General features: G+C 30.1%; 3 protein-coding genes across 3 annotated transcripts; all 3 read right to left on the reverse strand.

Annotated features, from left to right (window-relative positions):
* Nucleotides 1–17: 17 nt before the first annotated feature.
* LOC113794986 (uncharacterized) lies at nt 18–1,299 on the reverse strand. The gene is made up of 3 exons (XM_075819742.1): nt 880–1,299; nt 506–820; nt 18–440 (listed from the first exon to the last, which is right to left on the reverse strand). The coding sequence occupies exons 1-3, from the start codon at nt 968–970 to the stop codon at nt 292–294; spliced, it is 555 nt and encodes a 184-aa protein (XP_075675857.1). The 5' UTR covers nt 971–1,299; the 3' UTR covers nt 18–291.
* A 132-nt stretch (nt 1,300–1,431) lies between these two features.
* LOC142644924 (docking protein 5-like) lies at nt 1,432–4,985 on the reverse strand. The gene is made up of 3 exons (XM_075819739.1): nt 2,816–4,985; nt 2,454–2,723; nt 1,432–2,313 (listed from the first exon to the last, which is right to left on the reverse strand). Exons 1-3 carry the CDS (start codon nt 3,117–3,119, stop codon nt 1,859–1,861), a joined length of 1,029 nt encoding a protein of 342 aa, XP_075675854.1. The 5' UTR covers nt 3,120–4,985; the 3' UTR covers nt 1,432–1,858.
* A 2,735-nt stretch (nt 4,986–7,720) lies between these two features.
* unc80 (unc80, NALCN channel complex subunit) lies at nt 7,721–21,555 on the reverse strand. The gene is made up of 15 exons (XM_075819728.1): nt 20,950–21,555; nt 20,693–20,842; nt 20,258–20,608; nt 19,387–20,153; nt 17,956–19,314; nt 17,336–17,887; nt 17,114–17,283; nt 16,385–17,045; nt 15,719–16,312; nt 14,259–15,647; nt 12,489–14,179; nt 11,457–12,421; nt 11,286–11,381; nt 10,588–11,228; nt 7,721–10,523 (listed from the first exon to the last, which is right to left on the reverse strand). Exons 1-15 carry the CDS (start codon nt 21,156–21,158, stop codon nt 8,335–8,337), a joined length of 11,784 nt encoding a protein of 3,927 aa, XP_075675843.1. The 5' UTR covers nt 21,159–21,555; the 3' UTR covers nt 7,721–8,334.
* Nucleotides 21,556–22,255: the final 700 nt, after the last annotated feature.

The following is a 22,255-nucleotide window of genomic DNA, read 5'->3' on the forward strand; positions in this document are numbered from 1 at the left end:
TAAAAATAGTCGAATGATCACCAATTAAAAATTTTTTTTATTAAAAATTTTTTTGTTTATCGATAATACAAAATACCGATTTAGAAAACATTGTTAAATATTATATGATAAATATGTACAGAGAATTATACTGGATGGAGGGGCGAAAAGAAAACCCATTGAATTAATTGCCAGACGATTCCAATGATAACTATTTGATTTATCGAATATTATGATAGAATTTGCAAATCACGATAATGTTGAAAAAAAAACATTTGAATTAATAATTAATATATGGCCATATCAAAAATTTCAGGCATCAAAATTTACAACAAAAGGTTCGTCACAATGAATTTTGAAACCATCCTGAATGGCTGCATTCAAATTCAATGCTAATTCGGTAATGAATTTATAATCATCCATTGGCATTGGATCTTTATTTTTATGTGGATAATCGGCCGCTAAATAATTAGATTAATCATTAGATTCATTCATTCATGTTTATCACAAAAAAAATATCGGTTACCTTGAATAGTTGCTGCAGAATTTGAAGGCAACGTAACATGACGACGTATGGACATTAATTTATCACGATATGTTTGTTCACGATCAGTAAGATCAGCTTGTTCACAGCTTTTTTCAATAGCCGCTATATCAATTACACGTGATGTAAGACGATCTAAAACATTTTGATATAATTGATTTTGTTGATTTGTTGTTTGTTGTAATTGTTGTTGTTTAATATTCGAACCATTCATTTGATTAGGAATATTTTGATTTGGATATGATTGATTAACATTAGAATTATTGTTGACCATTGTTGAACCATAATGTGAATCACCTAGAAAAATAAATAAACATTTAAATTTTTCTATGATAAAAATTAAAAAAAAATCATACCATCATTGATACCGATTGGATGATCCAAAATACCTTGTGTTTCATCATTATCGGTATCCGATTTTGAAAAACAACAACACCAGCTTCCCATTTTTTTTTTCGTCAAGGAACAAAATAGTGACAGTGTGTATTGAACTTCGAAAAATAGCAAAAAAAAAACAAAACAAAATATCAAACACGGAAACACCCGAATAATCAATGAAAATTTATTGTTTATTTCTGATCTGAATGATAATTTAGCAACAAAAACAACAACAAAAAAAAAACACTGATTTGATTTAATTGAAGCAAACAAACAAATAAAAATCGTTGTCAAGGCTGCTGAATGAATAGGAAAAAAAGTAAAGGATTGACAACAAATTAAACCTATCGAATAAATTGAATATCAGATGATAATTTGACTCTGATCATCACCATCAATTGATCATCAACTCGTAAACAACAGGAGAAAAAATGAGAGCAAAAAAAAATAATTTATCAACTAGACGATGGCGACATCTATCCAACAATGATCAAAACTATTTTTTCAAAAAAAAATTTTACCCAAAAAAATTAATAAAAAAATCATTTTTATTTCAAATTTTTTTTCCAAGAAAAAAAATAGAATATCATTAACATCATCTGTATGTACAAAATGTTTGTTTTTGTTTTATGACCGAAAAAAAAGAGAGAGAAAGTAACGAACAAGGCAATTAAGAGCATAAAAAATGGCACAACATCTTTTTCGGCGAAAAAATGATGAAAAAAATTTTCAGAAAAAAAAAAATGATAAATTTCAAAAAAAATTGTGCGTAGGTGAAATGGATTCAATTTCTACAGGTAGACAGAATTTAGAAGAAAAAATGTTTGGATTTCGATATGATATATGAAAATGACTCGATTTGTTTGTTTTTTGTTTTTCAACCAGAAAAAATTTTCGCTCCACCAAATTTTCTATCACAAATATCATCTGGTTTCATTCTTTGATGATAATTTTATTCTAAACTTCAAGACCCATGGCCATATTGGTATGATTATGACGATGATGTTGTTGATATAGTTGACTTTGTAATGTTGTCGATGATGAATGTATTGAATCATTATCCGAATGATACCAATCTGCCAAACCATTATTATTATTTGTTGTGGATAATCTTTGTTGTTGTTGATTAAATTCTAAATCGATATCATCATCTTCATTATCATCATCATTATATTTGGAAAGAAGACTAGTAGTTTGATCATTTTTTTGTAATTTTTTCATTGACGAAGAAGATGATGTTTGTTGTTGTTGTTGTTGTTTTTTCATTCGTTGATGTGCTTCAGCAATGGTCAATGTTGCCTGATGTACTTTACGATAAATTTTTTCACCTTCTAATGTATGAAATATAAACATTCCTTCACCGGTTGCACAATGTCGTCCAGCTTCGAATGTAAATTTTGTTAGATCCGAACCTTTTTTTTGTAACAAAACAAAAAAAAATTGACAATTGATCAGAACAACAGCAAAAACAAACAAAAAATGATCAGTTAATTCGTGTTCGGGTGAGGTCAAAATAGGAAAAAAAATCTTAAATGAAAAAAAAATTATTTACCATAACGACGAAGTGCGGTCAATGGCCATGCACATAATTTTTGTTTAGTATTTACACAATCCCATAGATAAATATTTTCATGGGTTACCTGTAGAAAACATTCACCAAATATATCTAATTTTGAACTTGGCATTAAATAAACTTTAAATTGTTCTTGTAATTCTTTTTGTATTCCAGGTTTCAGTACATCAGGTTCACCATTTGAAATACCAGATTCAGGTAGAAAACATTCTTGTATCATTAATTTTATCCATTGATCAGCTTCAAGATCTATGATGATGATTTTTGATAAAACGAACCGAAAAAGGTGTTAATCAATTTTTCATTTGTTAAGTTTGAAAAAAAATTCAACTAAAACATACCGGAATCACATGCAAAATATTTTGCTGAACCATCATTAAAATCAATTTCAAATGCATGACGTTTTTGTGAATTCGAAAGACGATCAATCGATATAACATTTGTTAATAATTGTATTTTATGTTGATGGTGATGATGATGATCAATATTTCTTGCTGAATATTCATTTAGATATTTTTCTAAACGACATGGTCCTTTTGTTGATTGTCGACGTAAAATGATCCAACGTTTTTGCCATAAACCTAATGAACGACTTTTACATTTCATATAACCTTGTTTTATAACATCACTTAAATCGGTTGCCATTATTCACTTTATTTATTTAGAGTTTTTTTTTCAAAATTCAAAATTCAAGAGAAAAAAACAAACAAATTTTACAAAATTTCAATTTGGATGAAATGGTGCCATATTTTTTGTTCAAATTTTCAATTTTGGTAAAAAATCATTTTCAAAAAAAAACTTAAACAAAAACAACATGAATAACATTATCATTGACCAAAGAAAATTTTAACAAATTGAACAAAGTGGCTGATCAATCGATGACAAATTTACTAATTGATTTTTTTCGCAACCAAAAAGCAAAAAAAAAAAAGTATAGAATCGATATTAACCATGAAGAAATAATATTCGCGTCACCAAAAAAAAACAACCACCACAGTGAATATTTGTCGTCTTTTCAAGACCAAAAAAATTAATGACGACAATTGAAATTGAAAAAGGCACAACAAGTGGATTGGGAAAAAAATGCCCGATAAAATGACAACGGAGGGTATATAACCAAAAACCAAATGATGAATAGAAACAAGCACACAAAAACACTATGACATAAAGAAAGATAGGGAAGACGAAGAAATACTAATAATGATGAGCACCAGCTACAGCACTTGTAGCCATCAAGTTATGAAGAACTTTTTTTGATCAACCACGACGACGACGACCATACATAAAACCGATAGACATAGGTTCAATCGGGAGAGAGAGAGAGAGAGACAGAAAATGGTTGAAAATTTCAAACTTCGAAATAGAACGTCGACCGAAAACATTGAATAAATAAATTGGGTATAGGAGCGAAAAAAAATCACCGACCTGCTTTTTTTTGTTGATGGTGATGAGGGGGGAATGATAATGAGGAGGGAATGATAATGAGGAGGAGAAATACTCTTAAATATCGACATCCACCCCTCCGAAATTTACCATCATCCATCCTGACCATTATATCTACGCTACCGCCAACCCCAGAAAATAAATAATCCATAAAAACATAGTGGTACCATTATCATCTCTTATTCTCTCTTTTTGCCATGTTGTTGTTGTTGTTGTTGATCATATAAGGCCAATGAATTTTTGCTTGTTTTGAATCGAATTGAGGAACAAGAAAAAAAAGAAAATGTGAATCGACCGACCAAACAACCCGAATGATGATCATCATCATCAACAACAACAACATAAAGACAGAAACAAGTGAAGGGAAGAGCAAGAAAGAAAAAAGAAGAAAATCAAGCTTTCAAAAAATGAAGATGGATCATTTTCGATGATGATGATGATCGAATGTGCCCAGAGCTTGAAGAAGAAACATATAGAAAATAAAATATCGAATGACCGAATGGTAAAAATTGAATGAATAGAAAAAGGAGGGCAAAATTTAAATACAAACACACACACACACCAAACAAGATAAGGCAAGAACGAAGTTTTTCTTTTCGATGGACGAGAACCGAAGAATAGTTCAGAAGATATATTATCAATGTGATGGTGGTGGTGGAAGAAGAAATAAGATACCGATTAGTTTGGCATAAGGTTGGCCATTTTTGTTTGGCCATGTCTTCGTTCAAGTTTTTTTTCTTGGTCAAATAATCATCATCATCATCTTTGGTCGTCGTATTGAATTCAATTGAAACAAGCGGGAAAAAAACAAGGCAAGTTTTTGTTGTTCGGGCTTGCGCTTCTTTCAGAAAATGTTCATGATGATGATGATGATGAGCCAAAGATCAAAACTTTTTTTTCTCAAAAGGAAAGAAACTTGTATACAGAGGCCACAGGATTGAACATCGATTCGATTCTTCGTTGCTTCGTTGTTGTTGGCTGAATTGTTGGTGAGCCAACCACATTTTCAATGTTGAAAATATCATCAACAACAACAACAAAAATTGATGATGATGGTGGTGGTGGTACACATACATATAATTATGATTTCTATTTCGTAATTTTTTTTTTTTGGTTCGACTTGTTTTGACTTATTGAAGATCTTTTTGGTTTGGCCAAACAGACACAAAAAAAATATGATGCCCCAATCGCGTTTGATGATGATAATGATGAGGCAATCGTAATGGGCAATTCAAGATGATCAAATAGATGATGTGTTTCCTTTTTGGTGTTTTCCTCTTTTTACATGATGATGATGAATATCTTGATGTTTTTGTTGGTGGTTAAAATCGGATTTTTATCTATTTCGATTGAATCGGATAATTTCATTTGTTTTTGGTTGAGAAACATCATTCAATATTTTTTGTTTTTCAGTTTTTTCATAACAAAATTAAATTTGAATTGAATTGAAATGAATCAATTTTTTTTGACAAAAAGAGAAACAAACATTTTCGGTTTCTCTTTCAATTCAATTCAATTTTGTTGTTGTTGTTGTTTCTCATTACATTCAGGTTATATGATAATAATTTCATAAATAGACAGAAGAAAAAAATCGGGTTAATAATCGGTTATTATTATTATTGTTTTTGTTGTTTTCCCAAATGGGAATAAATAAACCTTACCTTAATAAATCTTAATAAGAGAAGAAAAACATCATCATTCATTCATTCATTCATTCATACCTGTATGATGATTAAATTATTTTCTCTTTATAAGTTGAGTAAGTAAAAAAAAATCATCAATCGATGTGTAATTGATGAAACAATCGTTGTTGTTGATGATGATTATCATTCGTGATGAACATAAATCAATGAAAATAATAATAATAATAATGTTACCTATTTTTTTTTATTAAATCAATTAACTTTGGATTTGTTGTTTTCGATTCGTGAAGATTTAATTTTCGATTTTGTTTCTTTCTTACTTAATTTAATTCTAAACATCCATGGTAATCCCCTTGTAGTTTTCTTTCAACAACAACGAAAAAAAGGAAAATCAGGTTAACCTAAAAACAAAACAAAAACAAATTCGAACGTTTTTGATTTCGAACGTTTTTCGTTTCGAACGGATTCGAATGATTCGAATTCGAATCATTCATAAATATCATGATCAGGATGATCATCAACAACAAAAACTTTGATTTACTTAATTAATAACAATTTTTTTTCTTTTAAAATTTTATTTTTATCTTCTTCATTTTCATCTTCTTAAACATTAATTCAATTCATATCGAATTAGACATGGTTTTTCTATCTACACAGTTTCGTTTCGTTCATCTCGATGGTCCATCACCTAAAAAATGTATCATATCTCCATCTAAATCATCATCAACATAATTATCATCATCATCGTCATAAAACCTTAGAACAAAATTTTCATTCAAACATTGAATTCGATTGAATGAGAAAGAAGCAAGAAGAAAAAAAAATATATGATACTTTAATGATGATGACGACGACGATCATCATCGTGATGATCATCTCATCTCATCATCATCATCATCATCAGAAGGATGATGGTGGTGTTCGGTACAGAAAAAAACACCTCGTGTCGATTTTTTTACCTTACTTTTGCCCTTGTCTAATATCGAAAACGATGATGCTGATTATATGATGACCATCATCATCATCATCTACGATGGTGTCGGTGGTGGTCATCATCATCATCATCATCATTAAGAAATTGAACCTTCAAGGCATTTGGACTACTTTCGAGAATTCAATGTTTTCAATTTTCTCTTCAAATATGACTTCTGTATATTTTGTTTGACCAAAAAAAAACGAATCGTGTCCCATGATTATCAAACGAAAGAAAAAAACCATTTCGAAAGTTTTTTTCAAGACAGAAATTTTCCCCAGCCAAAAAGATAGGAGTGACTAAACTTGAAACCCCATTATTTTCGTTTGATTCAAAAAGACATAAAGACTTTCACTTCATTCATTTTTAAATGGTGTTTATTTTTTCTGGGGTGATTATATAGTTTTTTGGGTTTTTTTTTCTTGGGCCCGGGAAAAAATGAACTTTTTTTTCTCTAACTTTTTGTTTATGGACAAGCCAAAGTTGACACTGGTGGACCCAGCAGTGAGCAACTATTTCAACAAACAAGGGTTATCACAACCACCGCCACACCAAGCTTTAACTATCTTTATACACCAAACCCATATTTTTGGTTGAAAGAAGAAAAAAAAAGATTGAAAATTTTGAAATTTAAAAATTCAACTTTGACCACTTTGATGATGACCACTGTGAATATTGAAGAAACGATTGACATAAATCTTTTTCTTTTTACTGTTGCACAAAACGAATTGGAAAAATTGAATGGATGGTGGTCAGCAGTAACGATTTTCTTTGTAAAAAAAGAAATTTAAAATGAATTGTATCAACAATTCAACAAAATCTGACCCTTTTTTCATTTTCATTTGTTGTTGTTGTTCAATGAACAATTCAAAATTTTTTGAATTGTGAATTTTTTTGTGATCCAGAATTGAATTGAAACATTTTTTTCAAAAAAAAAAAAATCATATCAAATGTGTTCGGTTGAGTGGCTTCATTTCATTTCATTTCTTTGCTTTTGTAATTGGAAATTTCAATCCAGAACAAAAAAAAAGTAGCGCGAAATTCGAGACAAAATGACAATGAAAAAGTTTTTTCAGAATTTTTTTTTGGCGCGCTCAAACAAAATCCATCACACAATTGGCCAGTGTTTCGACCATCACACAATTGACTTTTGACATAGATAAATTTTATTTTGGTTTTTTCAAATTGAAAATTCATCTTTTTTTTAATTTCTGACCGTCATATGATAATGATAATTATGGAAAGATTAAAAAAATGAAAGAGAAAGAAACAGAATTTGACAATAATCATTATAATAATAAATTTATCGCGATAACATTTGATTAATGAATAAACGAATAACGAATATTGAATTTTTCTTTGTTGTTGTTGTTTTAGTTCACGGAATATTTGTTGTTGTTGTCGATAATGATTAGAAGAATATTCTCAATGATTTATGTTAAATGTTGAATGTTTTTCGATGATGATGATGATGATGATAATTGAATGATGATCAACGAGAGAGAAAGAGATAATAATGGTAACAAAGCAGGAGAAAGAATGATGATGATGATAAAGTAAATGATTTGAATGAGAAAAAAAAATAAATTCTTGAAGAATTTTTTTAAAGGAAAAAAAAATAGATAAATCTCACTATTTGATTTGATGAAAATTTGTTTTGTTTTGTTTTTTCGTTCGGTTTTTTTCCGTTTTGTAGTGTGTTTCTGGTTTAAAACAAATCGAAATAACGATAATGAAATAAGGGTAACTTTTTTTTGAGTCAGAATTGAAAGAAAAAAAAAGAAAAATTGATTGATTAATTTCAAGTTTCTTCATCAGCAAACGGTATTGTTATCGTTGATGTTGATATAGTCGCCGTCGTTGTCGTTGCTGATGTTGATGATAATTGTTGTCCATTTTTCGTTGCTTGTTGATTATCATCACCAACTATGGTTTGTTGCTGACCACCAGTCGTTGATGATTGATGTTGTTGTTGAATTTGATGATTATTATTACCGGTTGGTGTTGCTGTTGTTTCCGTACACAAAGGTGATACCATCGATGTGGTCGATGTCGATGTTGATGATAATTGTGTCATCGATGTTATTTGCGTCTGATTATTATTATTCATTTCGATCATATTCGATGTTGTTTTCATCAATGGTAATTGTCCAACAACAATTGGTACAGAATTTCTTGTTGTTGTTGGATGATGATGTTCAAAATTATTGATCGAATATTGTTGTTGTTGAATAACAAATGGTGTAATTTTCATTGCTTGATTGGCCGATAATGATTTTGTCAACGATTGTTGTTGTTGTTGATGTTTTTGTTGTTGTTGTTGTTGTTCATTATCACATGATGCTGATTTTATTGATGATTTTAAAATTGATGTTGGTGGTGGTGGTGGTTTATAATCATGTCCATCAGATGTAGAATTTTCTAACGATTTTGTTGTTGTTGATGATGAATGATCATCTGATGATGATACTGAACTACAACTTTTAAATCGAAATGATTTTTTTGTCGATGAAGATTTTTGTTGTTGTTGTTGTTGACGCTGTAATCTTTGTTGTTGTTGTTGTTGTTGTTTTATTTCTTCTTTATTTGTCGTCGTTGTTGTTGTTGTTGTTAATGTAAATGATGTTTCTTTTCGAATTGGAACATTCGATGCTGTTGTTGATGATGATGATGTTATTGAGCTCATTGATTGTGGTGCGGGTGGAATATTTTCCGTTAATGCTTCACCGCTTGATGATATTGATGATTTATGATTTGTTTTATTTGTTCTGGATGAACTTAATGTCATTTTTCGAAATAGTTTTGGTTCTGAACCGGATGGATGTTTAATATCACCTGATTCATCAAAATCTGGATGATCTGGATAACTTGTACGACGTGTAAACATTCGTTTATCCGATTGATTTGATGCTAATTTTACACTTAAACCACGTTGTGCTAAACGTCGAGAATCCGAACTTAAACGAAAACTTAATCCACGTAATACTCTTGGTTTCATTGATGATGATGTTGTTGTTGTCGTTGGTGAATTTATTGAATGTTCACCATGTTGTTGTTGTTGTTGTGATCCTTGCGGTTGTTGTTGACCAACGGTTGTACCAGCAGCCGCACCAGTTGCATTTGGTTGCATTGTTGTACTAATATTCGATAATTTTGATGCACTTGCAGCTAATTGTGAAAATGCAAAACTTAATCGATGACCACCTTGACCACCACCACCACCACCACTTTGTTCTTGTTGTCTATCACTTGCACTATTCTGTTCTTGTACAATTGATTTACTTCTTTCATCTAAATTTGGATTATTTTTCCTTCGTATAATATCTTCACGTAATGATTTCATTTCATTTACTAATGATACATAAAGATTACCTTTTGAACGATTAAATGGTAAACCACAACCATTCAGTTTTTCTTGTATTCGTAATTGATAAGCTTTTTCAATACCATTTTCACAATTTTTTTGCAGATATTTACATTCAATATATGGTAACATCAATACAAATAACGGTGAACGATATGTTGAAATGAAATCAATAAAATTCCAAAATGTTGAACCAATCAGATGTGGTTTATCAGCTAAATCACGAATACATTTTGCAATATGATACCATTCAGTATTTAATTGTTTTTCAAAACAAGTAATTAGGATTTTTAATCCAAGAAAACCAATTTGTTGCAGGGAAAATTGTTTCAATTGTACACCTGCTTGTGATGAATCACTACCTTTTGTTGGTTTATTTGAATTTGATGGTTTTAAAATATTCAATATAACACTTAGTACAAAATTAATATCACAAAGACGAAATTTTGGTGTATCTTTCATTCCACTTGTTGTACGTATACACATTGGATAAATCATATTCATTAAATATATTTCACTTTTTTCTGGTGATGAAAATGCACCTGAACATATTGTTTCTAATGATTGTGAATCACCTAATTGTATCATTTGTAGTGATATTAATCGTACTGCAACTGATGTAAATCCTGTGAATACAAAAATTTGAAAAAAATCATTAAAAAATTTGAAAAATGAAATAGGTAGCGTTACCTGGTGGTGGTGCTTGTGTTAATGCAGCCGTCCATGATGATACAGCGGATGATGATTCCGAAAGAAAATATGATGTTTGATCACCGATAATTATATTCTGGCAAACATTTATCAATGATTTTAAATGAGGTAGATGTACAATATAAGGATGTTTAGCGAATGTCAAATAAACACCTTTCAATAACCGTCTTGCTGCTTCCCAATCCGTTGTACGTTTAATTGCCGATTTTTTTGATATTTTTGTAAATGTTTTATCTAATCGTCGCAGTACCATAATCAATGCTGGACGCATTGATTCTTGTCGCCATTCTGAATTCGGTAGAATTTCATTCATATAACGAACTAAACCTTTACAGGCCATTGTTTGTGGATCATATGGTGCTAATTTCAATAAACTATGTGCAATTTCAGCTAAACGAATATGACATTTAACATCTAATAATTCATAACTAGAATTTTTCTGATGAATTTCGGCAATTTTTTTACTTAATTCAGCAAATCTTGATGTACTTTTTGTCAGAAATTCCGAAACAATTTTCAATAATAAATCACGCGGTTTACGAAATTCTAGCCGACAAAGTTCACCATCATCTAATTCAATACGATTATGACGTGGTGGATAATAAGTTTCAGCATTGTATCTGAAATGAGGGAAAAAAATGTTTTAAAAAAATATTCAGATTAACTTTTGCTCATACTTTGAATGGCTATCTTCATCAATTTCAATGTGTGGCGATAGATTTTTGACACTTGTTTCACGAATATCCAATGTACGTTGTGGTCCGGTAAAGTTTCTATTTCCAAAAAACATGAAAAAAGAACATGAAAAAACATGAAGACAAAAACATTGATCGAATGAATCGAATTACCTGGTCAATGCTTCACAATTATAGATTAATGTTTTAATACAAACAGAAATATTATGTATCATTGATAATTCGGCACGTGGTCCACCGGGTGTTTCTTTTTTTGTTGTTAATATTTGCATATGCATTAAATGAAATGGTAATATTGAATCAAGTATTGTTAACATTTGATGACCACGTTCAGAATCAGGTGCATATGATATAACCGTAACACATAATGATATTGAATCCAATACTGTTAATGTTTCTGAATCCATTTGATAACAAAAATCTAATGCTTTTAATGGTTTTTCAGCATCAACTAATTCCAATATATCTAACGGGTCGGCTGTATATTGTCCTAATGATTGTAATAATTGAAAAAATGCTTTTGATGATATTTGACATGATGATGATGATGATGATGATTCATATTTATTTAAAAAATCTGCATCCAATAATGGTGCAACAGCACCAAACATTTGTAATACAAATGGTTTTGAATGTAGTATATAAAATTGTTTGAATACAAATTCAATCGTACGACATAGTAATGAATTTGTTTGATGTGTACCATAAATCTGAACGATAGTCTGTACAATGAGCAAATAACCATTTGTAGCGAATATATTTTTAAATTGATGAGCAGCATTTATATAGGTTGCCATACATAATCTTAGAATTGTTGCATCTTCACAATGCAGTAATAATGTTCCATTAACAACATTTAAAAATAGATGAATATCGGTTGAATCGGCAAAAAATCCGGATGTTGCTTCAAACATTCTTGCAACCAATTTAACCCATGAAATTTTATGTAATGTATCCAAGCCTAATACTTCACGACCCATTGGACCTGTATATAATGTTAAATTTGTTTCCAATGCTTTACGTGGAAATGATGGTAATTTCATTAGTTCTTCATGTAAAAATAGTACACGTTGTATACCCATATAAGATGTTTTTATCAATGATAAAGACATTAAACACTGATACAAATTGAAAAGAAAAAAATAATATTAGAAACATGAATTTGAGAATGAATATTAACATTACCTTTCCCAATTCAGTAAACTGTAAAGTAAATGCTTGTCGTTGAAATTTATCATATGCATCAATCGGATTCATATGTACCAATGATATTTGTGGATATTGTGATCGTTTAAAGAAATAAAAATCCCGTACAAATGCATTCAGATTATGAATCTGATTGGTTTTTGTATCGACCAAAAAATATTCATTATGTTTTGATTCATCAATACCGAAAAAATCCAAACTATCTGTAAGTATTTGTGAAAATTGTGTATCTTCATGTACGGGAAATTGTGATGGAATTGAACCTGGATCCGGTCCATGAACGATAATTTTTTTGGCACTTGGTACATTGGCAGTGATCAATATGGTTGCATCGCATTGTTCTTTACGAAGAATTTGTTTTAAATCTTTAAGAAATAAACCAAAAACATTCGGTACAATTAACCACAGTATAGACATAACTGATGCTATAATTGATTGTGAATCTTCAGTTGGTGTTCGTACATGATACATAATAAAACCAATCAGATAATTATATAATGTAAATGCAGCTTGTGCCGGTAATCTTGGAACGAAACGTATTAATCGACGAATAGTTTGTATGACAACATTTTTCTTTTCACGTGTTAATTTTTCCAATAAATTTCTTAAGAATAATGCTGAATCTTCACTTAAACAATGCCAAATAGTTTTATATGCAACATCATAAACAGCTTGTCCATCGGTATTCATTTGTGTATCTTCCAAAAGATTAACAATCAAAAATGATGCTGTTGTTAAACTGGATGGAAAAAAACATTGTGCTACTTGTAAATGATGTAATGGTATACGTTCAACATCATCTTCTTGATCATCATGATCATCAATTGTATGATATAATACTGGTTCATATGCAGCCTGTAATGTAACCGGTACACTATTAAAACGATAATTTTCTCTTTCTTCTCTTAATTTATCTTCTTGATCTTGTAATGCTTTTGATATTAATTCTATTTGTTGTTTACGACGTGTTTTTGTTGCAGCAACAAATGATTTTTGTATTGTTGGTTCTTGATTAATAGCAACTTCATCAACTTTTGTTTTAACAATAGGCATATATGGTGGATCGACTACCGGTTTACATTCAACAGCAATTCTTGGTGATGGTAATGTAAATTCAATTGCAGCTGGTGGTAGTTTTAATACTAAATGTGCACCTTCTTCTAATCGTTGCCAACATTGATGACGATTACACCAAATTTTCAGGAATTTATTTATAGCACTAACACGTATATCAACATTTTGATGATTTAGATTTTGATTCAATAAATTTATAACAATATCTGGACATTTTAATGAACAAACAATTATGGCAACCGATGCTGATGATGATATTTGTATATCATCATCCAATATTAAATTCCATGAAAGATTTAATAAATATTCAAATTGATTACGATTTAATATTAATGCACTTTTAAGCATCATCGATATGATTGAATGAAATGGATTTTTAACCTGATTCAATATATACAACATTGTTGTATTTTCTTCTTGTTTACTTTCTAAACGATAACTTAATACATCATGAAATATTAATCGGGGATCTTCACTTTCATATAGGCCATATTCAAGATCGATTGCTGAATGTGCAAGACCTGTTTGACTATTATAAACACCACCACTATGTCCATGGCTACTATCACGATCCAAATATTTATCCATTTGAAAACCTAAAACACCAGAAAAGAAAAAGAATTATGGAAATCATTATCGAAAGTTATTGTTATTATTAATGAATTTAAATGTTACCTGATACTTTTCGTTTTAATGGTGATGTATGTCCCATTAAAATTTTTTTCAATTTTTTCTCTTTTTTAGCAACATCTTCTTTATCATCTAATAATTTTTGTGTCATCATATCAAAATCAAATAATGGTTGTACATCTTTTTCATAAATTCTTTGTACTTCTTTCGTCAGGAATGATGCTGATTGTATAATTTTTTTATGACAATTATTTAAACATTTTTGTTGTTGATGATGATTACAATCAAAATTAATTAATGATGAAAATAATGTTGTTATTTTTAGCCATGGTATATTTTCCACCATATCAATATCATTTGTATCAATATTTATATTATCAAGTAATGCTGATTCAAAACTATGTCCTTCTTCCGAAAACAGTCCTGGTGATTCTTCACCGGAAAATCTTTCCGATGTATCTGATTTTTCTGATGCAGCACTTACTTTACGTTTTGAACGTAATGAATTTGAACGTTTAAATAATGATGATTTATAATCATCTTCAACTAATGTTGATGAACGAATTTTTGGTTGTTTTTTACTACCACCACCACCACCACCACCACCACTTCCACTATCATTTTTTTTCAATTTAATTGAACGACGACGAAAACTTTCATGATGACCACTTCCGCTACGTACACCACTACCACCCCATGTACTTAAATTAGTTGAACCAACTTGTGATAAACGTTTTCGATCATTATTTTGTTGCATCATCATAATATCTTCATTTGAACCGATTAAACTATTTGAATCATTTTCATTTTCAGCTGCTTCATGTAGTACAAAACTAATACGTCTATCATTTGTTGATGGTAATATATGATGTTGTGATTCCATATGATGTTGTAATTGGCCACCAGGAAAATTTGATAATGACATTAAACTATGTGCAGAATTATTAAATGTTCCTGTACTTAATGCCATTGACCAACGACGATTTTGATGCATAGCTAATGGCCTTGCTAATGGTTCAACCGAAAGTTTATCTTTAACCGATGCAACTGCTGTTTGCATTGCTGTTGGATTCATAACCATCGATGTTCGACGTGAATTTTGTGTCAATAAATATTGATGTGTTTCACGTAAATATGTAGTTATTTCATACAATAATTGACAGGCAATGATTTTCAATGCAAACGGACAATTACCTTCTTTACTATCCGTACAAGAAACTGTTAGAAAATCATCTTCATCTTGTTGTTGCTGTTGCTGATTTCCATCACTATCAGCAATTGCAGCAGATTGCATCATATCGATATCATTCTGCAGAATATCTTCTAAACGTGATGATAATAATTCACCCCATTGATAAAAACAACGACCAGCATATTTTTGTAATGTAGTTGATGCACGACTTCTGACCACTGTTTGTGAACCATGTCTTGGACCTAAACATACACAAAAAAAAATCATTATGGTCATTTTACATCACACAAAGTAAAACACAATGTCCTTTTACCTGAAGGACGAAAAAAATTAAAATTCATTTTCATCCAACCGGGCCATTGTCCACGATTACAACGATGTACAAAATGACAACATTCCAATAAGAATGCTGCTCTTGATAATACTGGTGCTTTTAAATCTAACATTGCCGCAACTAATTGTGCATCCGGTATTGAACCAGGTGTACATGTATCCAATAAGAATTGAAATTTTAGCATTCCATCTTTAAGAATTTCAAATAAAATTGTACGTGTTTTTTTCATTGGAATATCCATCATATTATTATTAATGGTAGGCATTATTCCCGGTTTACCACCACCGTATGTATTCATCGTTTGATTGATTGTCGAACCAATTCCGACGACATCTTGTTGTTGTTGTTGTTGTAAACGATCAAAATCTTGTAGGGAATTTTTTCTTGATAAATCCGGTGTATCATCAAAACTATTTTGTTTGATTTTATTTTTACCACCACCACTGCCACCACCGCCGAATACATTTTTAAATTGTTTTCTTGCTTTAAAAAATGTTGATTTTTGATTTATAGCAGCACCGGCTGCCATTGTAACTGCAAATGAAGATGATGATTGATTTGCCGTTGTAAATCCTATTGGTTAATCCGATTGAAAAAATCAAATTAACCACACTTGATACACACATGCCATTTATTAATGATTACCTTTAAGTTGTGTTTGTTTATTAAAACTTCCACGACGAATCATCACTGTTGTTGTCGTAGTTGATGGTGATTGTTGTTGTTGTTGTTGTTGATCAAGTGATGTAATTGTAAGATAATTTTGACCACCACCACCACCATCAAAATCATTTGATCGAATATTATTATTATTCTGTGGATGATAATGATCAATTTGATTATTATCATTATTGATTATCATTGATGAATGTTCGGATGGTAACCGAGTTGTTGGATCATTGTGGATACCAAAAAAATCAATTTTCGATTGATTTGTTGTTGTTGGAATCGATGGTGTCGTTGCTGATATTAATTGTAATTCCATTTGATTTGTTGATTGTTGTTGTTGTTGTTGAGCATTTCCCATAGGAAATATTAATGATTCAGATTGTGCAATTATCGAATCATTAATGATTAACGAATCAGCCATCATTGTTGATTTGGAACGATTTGCACCCCATTTTTTATGTTTTGCCACTCTTGTTGTTGTTGTTGTTGTTGATGATGAAAGTGGTAATGGTTGCTGTTGCGATAATGCCTGCGGATCATCTTTACCTGGAATTTCAGTATTTTGACGTTGTTGCTGTTGCTGTTGTTGATTTTGTAATACAAATTTTGTACTTTCTATCAGGCCACTTAGTGCAGCCTACGAAAGATTAGAGAAAAACAAAATTTGAGAAATTTTCCGGAAACAAACAATAAAAAAAAACTTACATTTCGAAATATTCCACCATGATTTTCACGAACATAGGATATAAATTGTCGTACTTCACAATATAATGACATATTTTCCTGTACTTTTAATTCTTTTTGTACAAAAACTAAACGACTTATGAATGGTTTGAATGTATATTTAACGATTATCGTATCGACTTCAAGTTTTACTGAAGAAAAAAAAATCAATGAAAAAATCATTTGAATTTTCAAATAACTTACTTTTAGATAATGTTGAACCATTCACAAATGTCGTACCGGTAGTAGAAAAACCGGCACCAAAATTATTAAAATAACCATTTTTTAATTGTGTATTACCAACACCAACAACGCCACCTAGGCCACTACTTGTACCGGTTATCTGACAGGGTAATGATTTTTTCAATGGAATTGTTGTTGTTGTTGTTGCTGTTAAATGTTGTTGTTGTTGTTGAATATTTGTTGCTGCTGTTGATAAATGTGATGATGATGTTGTTCCTTCGGCACAAAAACCAAAAAATGCATGAAATATATCCATTATTTCTTGTATTGGATGACTTGTAACCAACATTTCACAATATTGTAAAAATAATAATTCAGACATTTCATGCAGTAATTTTAATGTTTTCATAACATTTTCTTTTAAACGAATTGCTTCCAATTCACGACGACCTTCACCACAACCACGTGAACATCCTAATTGTTTTATAATACGAAATAATGTATCCATAAACAGATGATGTATCGATAATTCAGGATTTTCACAATTCGGTTTAAATGTTTTATATTTTTTGGCTATTTCGACACGGAAAGAAGCAAATGAAATAAAGAATTTAAAAATAACAAAAAAATTAATTACTTACCAACATAGATGCTACCAATACGTTTTGAAATCAATTTAAAGCTCATTAATTTATTTAAAATTTTATGTATCATTTTACAAACACGCATTGTACAAACAGAATCTTTTAATGTAATTGAATGTATTGCTTTCAATACAATAACCAAACTAATTTGACCATTTTTATTAACATAATTTATTGATGCAAGTGATTCACCACTTGTTTCAATTGTATAATCAATTTGTCCATCACTTTTACAACGTAATAATAATGTTGCAGATCTACCACCACCATGGCTATTTCTACCTCCAGAACAATAGGCACTTGAATAATAATGTTGATCATAATCATCATTATCATCATCATCATCATCATCATCATTATAATCACCATTACCATCATTATTATCATTATCATCATCATCGATATAGAATTTATGTTTTGTTGTTGTTGTTGATGATTTTCGTTTGTTTCGATTATCATCATCAACATCATTGATATTATCATTATCATTATTTGAACGATTTTGATTAAAAAATTTTATCGATGAAACAGGTGAATGTTCTGTTATTGTTATGATTGGAAATATATTTGTTGTTGTTGTTGTCGATTGTTGTTGTTGTTGATTGAGTTGTTGTTGTTGTTGTTGTTGATCATTTGTAGATGATATACCACCACCGATTTCAGTCAATGATGTACGACTTGGTGTTCGTACCTGTTCAGGTGATAAATAAATTGATGGATATTGATCATCCTCATCACCATCACCACCAAAATGAATTAATTCATCATCATCATCATTAATAAGATGTAATGTTGGCATTGATTTTCCTTTTGTATCATTTCGATCAATCAGACGATTTTCCATTGATGAAAGTGAAATTTTACGTTTTTTAAAACTATTTGCTGATGTTGATCGTTGTTGCTGTGGATCATCATTCACCACAACAGCTGCTGAAGATTTTTGTGATTTTTGATGATAATGTAAATGTTTTGATAGGACAACATCACGGATTGTCTGTTTAGCCGATTTATTTGTTGTTGTTGTTGTTGTGGAATGATTTTTTGATGAACCAGATTTATGATGATGATGATGTTTACTATTAACATGAATATCGGATTTTGATGCTGATGATGATGGCGGTGTTGGCACATGATGATGGCTACTTGTAGCATTAATTAATTTATATGGAATTTTTGTTGTTGTTGTTGACGAATGTTGTTGTTGTTGTTGAGATTCAACGGGTGATGTTGTTGTTGTTTGATTTGGATTGGATTTATTTTTTGATGATTTTTTATGTTTAACTTTTTCACTTCCATGTCTGCCAAATGAGGCACTTGATGTAGTACTGCTTATTAAAGCCTGAAATCCTGACAGTCCTGTGTGTGGTAAAAAAAGTTTTTTTCTTTGGTTAAAAAAAATGAATTTCAAATAACAATAATCAAAAATACCTGGAAGTCCAGAAAATGATGAACGACGAACATCTCTAAATGTTTTCAATTTGGATTCCTTATCCTGTTGTTGTTGTTGTTGATGATGATGATGTTGATCTTTGACATTTGGACGGTTTCGTTTGGATTCTTGTATCATCATACCACCAATATTAAACATTATTGTTGAATCACGATAACGACGTCGTCTTGGTGTTGGTAATGAATATGATCGATGACGATAAAATTGTTGTTGTTGGTGTTTTTGTTGTTGATTTTGACGACTTTTTTCAATACATTCCAAACGATAATAAAGAAAATTTAATGCCCAATCAATACCATCTTCCATCCATTGTGATGTAAATAAACAACGTAATACAGCAACATCTAAATATGTTGCCATTGATGGTTCGGGTAAATCTTTTTTCTGATATTCATATTTTTTCTTTAATTCTTCTGTTTTTGTTGTTGTTGTTGTCGTAGTTGTTGTTGATGATGATTGTTGTTGTTGTTGTTCACTTAACCCGTTGACTAAATGCGATGGAGAACTATCCGGTGGCTGACCAAAATTAAATATATCATTCGAATCTTTACGATCAATTTTTGTTGTAGATGTTGTTGATTTTTTATCATTTGTACCATCATTATTAATATTATTAACAGATTTATCTAATTGTGTTGATGAACCAATAAAAACATCACCAAATTTTGGAATTGCTAATTTTTTCTCTGCATTTCTTGTTAATGAAAATGTATTCTGTTTTGCATGTGCTAAAAAGCTTGGTATTCTGAGAGATAAGTGGGGAAAAAACATGAGAAATAAGGGGAAGGGAAACAAATGAAAGGATTGAATTGAATTGAGTTTTGATTTTGGAATGAATGAAATACTTACTCTGGATGACAATAATTAAATAATGGTATCCATATTTTATAACCATTTTCTAAACGAAATGATGTTAAAAAATCTGATTGTTTTAGATGAGGTATTAATGGTGCAAATAAATAAACAAATGTTTGTATTGTTGTTATTGGAAGTATATAATGTTCTTGTTGACGATTAATACCACGTTCTAATTCTTCATCAGCACATTCTTCAGCTGCATCCAATAATATCCAATGTAATGTATATAATAATTTTGTTTCCGATGCTGATAATTTATCAAATGAACTTTTCCGACGTATATATAATAATGTTGAACAACAATGCATTACATGTGGTAATGCTGATACAATTAGTCGCCATCTTTGCATTATTAAAGTAATTTTTTTAAAAAAATCATTAATGGTTGTCCAGAAAAATTCAATTTTAATTAAATATTTTATTTACCTGCTAACACTAGCAATTGCTTTTGTTAAACTTGGTGAAAGACCGAAACGTATATTTTGTACAAGTACTTTTTCAAATAATTTACATGCTTCACGTTGTTCCATTGCTGATGCATCTTGTAATTTACTTAATTTTGGTCTTATAAATGGACTTTTGATTGATTGATTGATTGATTGTTTTTTTTGGCGATTTCAGGTAACATTTAATTAAATTAAATTAAATTAATTAAGAACTTCAAATTTTTAAAAAAAATTTACCTTGTCTGTCGCCATAAAAATGTTTGTATTGGTAATGGAATTGAATATGAAAGGCAATCATTATTATCATTATCATCTTCATCTTCTTCATTATTATTATTATTATTATTATGTGTTTCATCACCACCAATACTACTGTTGGTATTGATTCTACTGCGAATGCTTCCCGCACCACCAACGATTGAATGTGATGATTTACGTTTGATCATTATCGTTTCGATCAATATGATTAGAATATTCACGCATTACAATGATTAATAAACATTTCAAACAACAACAACAACGAAAAACACCTTAATCGATGAAAGTCTCTGTGTTTTGTCTGAATAACAACGACTGATAATGGGATGATTTGCGAGAGAAAAAAAGATAATAATTCGGAAAAACGACAACAACAACAAAACGATGATTCGGAAAATAGAAGAGAGGAGAGTTTGAAAAAAAAACGGAATTTGATTGATTGATTGATTGATTGATTGGCTGGGTTTCTTGTTGAAAATTATCATCAATTCAATGTTGTGAAAGTCCCAAAAAAAATAGAGTCCGAATTATGAAACAAAAAAAAAAACAAAAAAAAAAAATTAACATGGATACATTACTGGAAGAAAGCGAGAGAAAGAGAAAAACCCGTACAGAAGATATTACTACACACAGAATCCAGAATAGAGTGAGCGAGAAAGAGAGAAAACCAGAATCAAAGAAAAGATAATAATAATGAAAATTAGAGTCAAAGAATTCTGGTATACGATTCTGTTGTTGGTGGTGATGATGATGAAAAGTTTTTAACAAATTTTTTGCTAGTGGTGATGTTGTTTTTTTTTTTGGATTCTAGAAACATCAACAACATCCAAAGAATCAAGAATCGAGTTTTTTTTTTGTCTAATGTTTCCCGAATATTTTCCCAAATTCTATATAGATGTTAATGTTCGGTAGAAAACAAGAATTTGGATGGATGTGTTATATAAACATCCATGATGGTAGCATCATTATCGTGGACCAAGTGATCATCATCATCATTGAAATTCTATATAGATTTTTTTCGTTCAAAGAAACGAAAAAAATTTGTTTCAAAAATGAATTAATCACACACACACACACGCATTGACTATATTGATGCGATTTTATTTTGCGTTTTTTCCATTCATTTTGAATGAATGAATGGATGGTCAGAACTGAATTCTTTGTTTTTTTTTTTTTTTTTTGTTTCGGCTTTTTTGTTTAATCTTTTCAAAAAAAAACTATTTTCTCGTATTCACACACACACTATATATTCATTTGGATGAAAAAATATCTGAATGAAATTTCT

The sequence above is a fragment of the Dermatophagoides pteronyssinus genome, unplaced genomic scaffold (genome assembly GCF_027571235.1).
Source record: "Dermatophagoides pteronyssinus isolate colony J.1.1.1.1 unplaced genomic scaffold, Derpt_VIB-CSIC_2022.12 sq0004, whole genome shotgun sequence".
NCBI lineage: Eukaryota > Metazoa > Arthropoda > Arachnida > Sarcoptiformes > Pyroglyphidae > Dermatophagoides > Dermatophagoides pteronyssinus.

Bases quoted from the DNA above. Each gene is read 5' to 3' on its own strand.
- LOC113794986 (XM_075819742.1), bottom strand. From the start codon at position 970: ATGGGAAGCTGGTGTTGTTGTTTTTCAAAATCGGATACCGATAATGAT. The intron at 821-879 runs GTATGATTTTTT...TTATTTTTCTAG, and splicing joins TCCAATCGGTATCAATGATG to GTGATTCACATTATGGTTCA. The intron at 441-505 runs GTAACCGATATT...CTAATTATTTAG, and splicing joins TTCTGCAGCAACTATTCAAG to CGGCCGATTATCCACATAAA.
- LOC142644924 (XM_075819739.1), bottom strand. From the start codon at position 3,119: ATGGCAACCGATTTAAGTGATGTTATAAAACAAGGTTATATGAAATGT. The intron at 2,724-2,815 runs GTATGTTTTAGT...TCATCATCATAG, and splicing joins ATATTTTGCATGTGATTCCG to ATCTTGAAGCTGATCAATGG. The intron at 2,314-2,453 runs GTAAATAATTTT...TACAAAAAAAAG, and splicing joins GACCGCACTTCGTCGTTATG to GTTCGGATCTAACAAAATTT.
- unc80 (XM_075819728.1), bottom strand. From the start codon at position 21,158: ATGATCAAACGTAAATCATCACATTCAATCGTTGGTGGTGCGGGAAGC. The intron at 14,180-14,258 runs GTAACATTTAAA...CTGGTGTTTTAG, and splicing joins ATTAAAACGAAAAGTATCAG to GTTTTCAAATGGATAAATAT. The intron at 12,422-12,488 runs GTAATGTTAATA...AATTTGTATCAG, and splicing joins AGTTTACTGAATTGGGAAAG to TGTTTAATGTCTTTATCATT.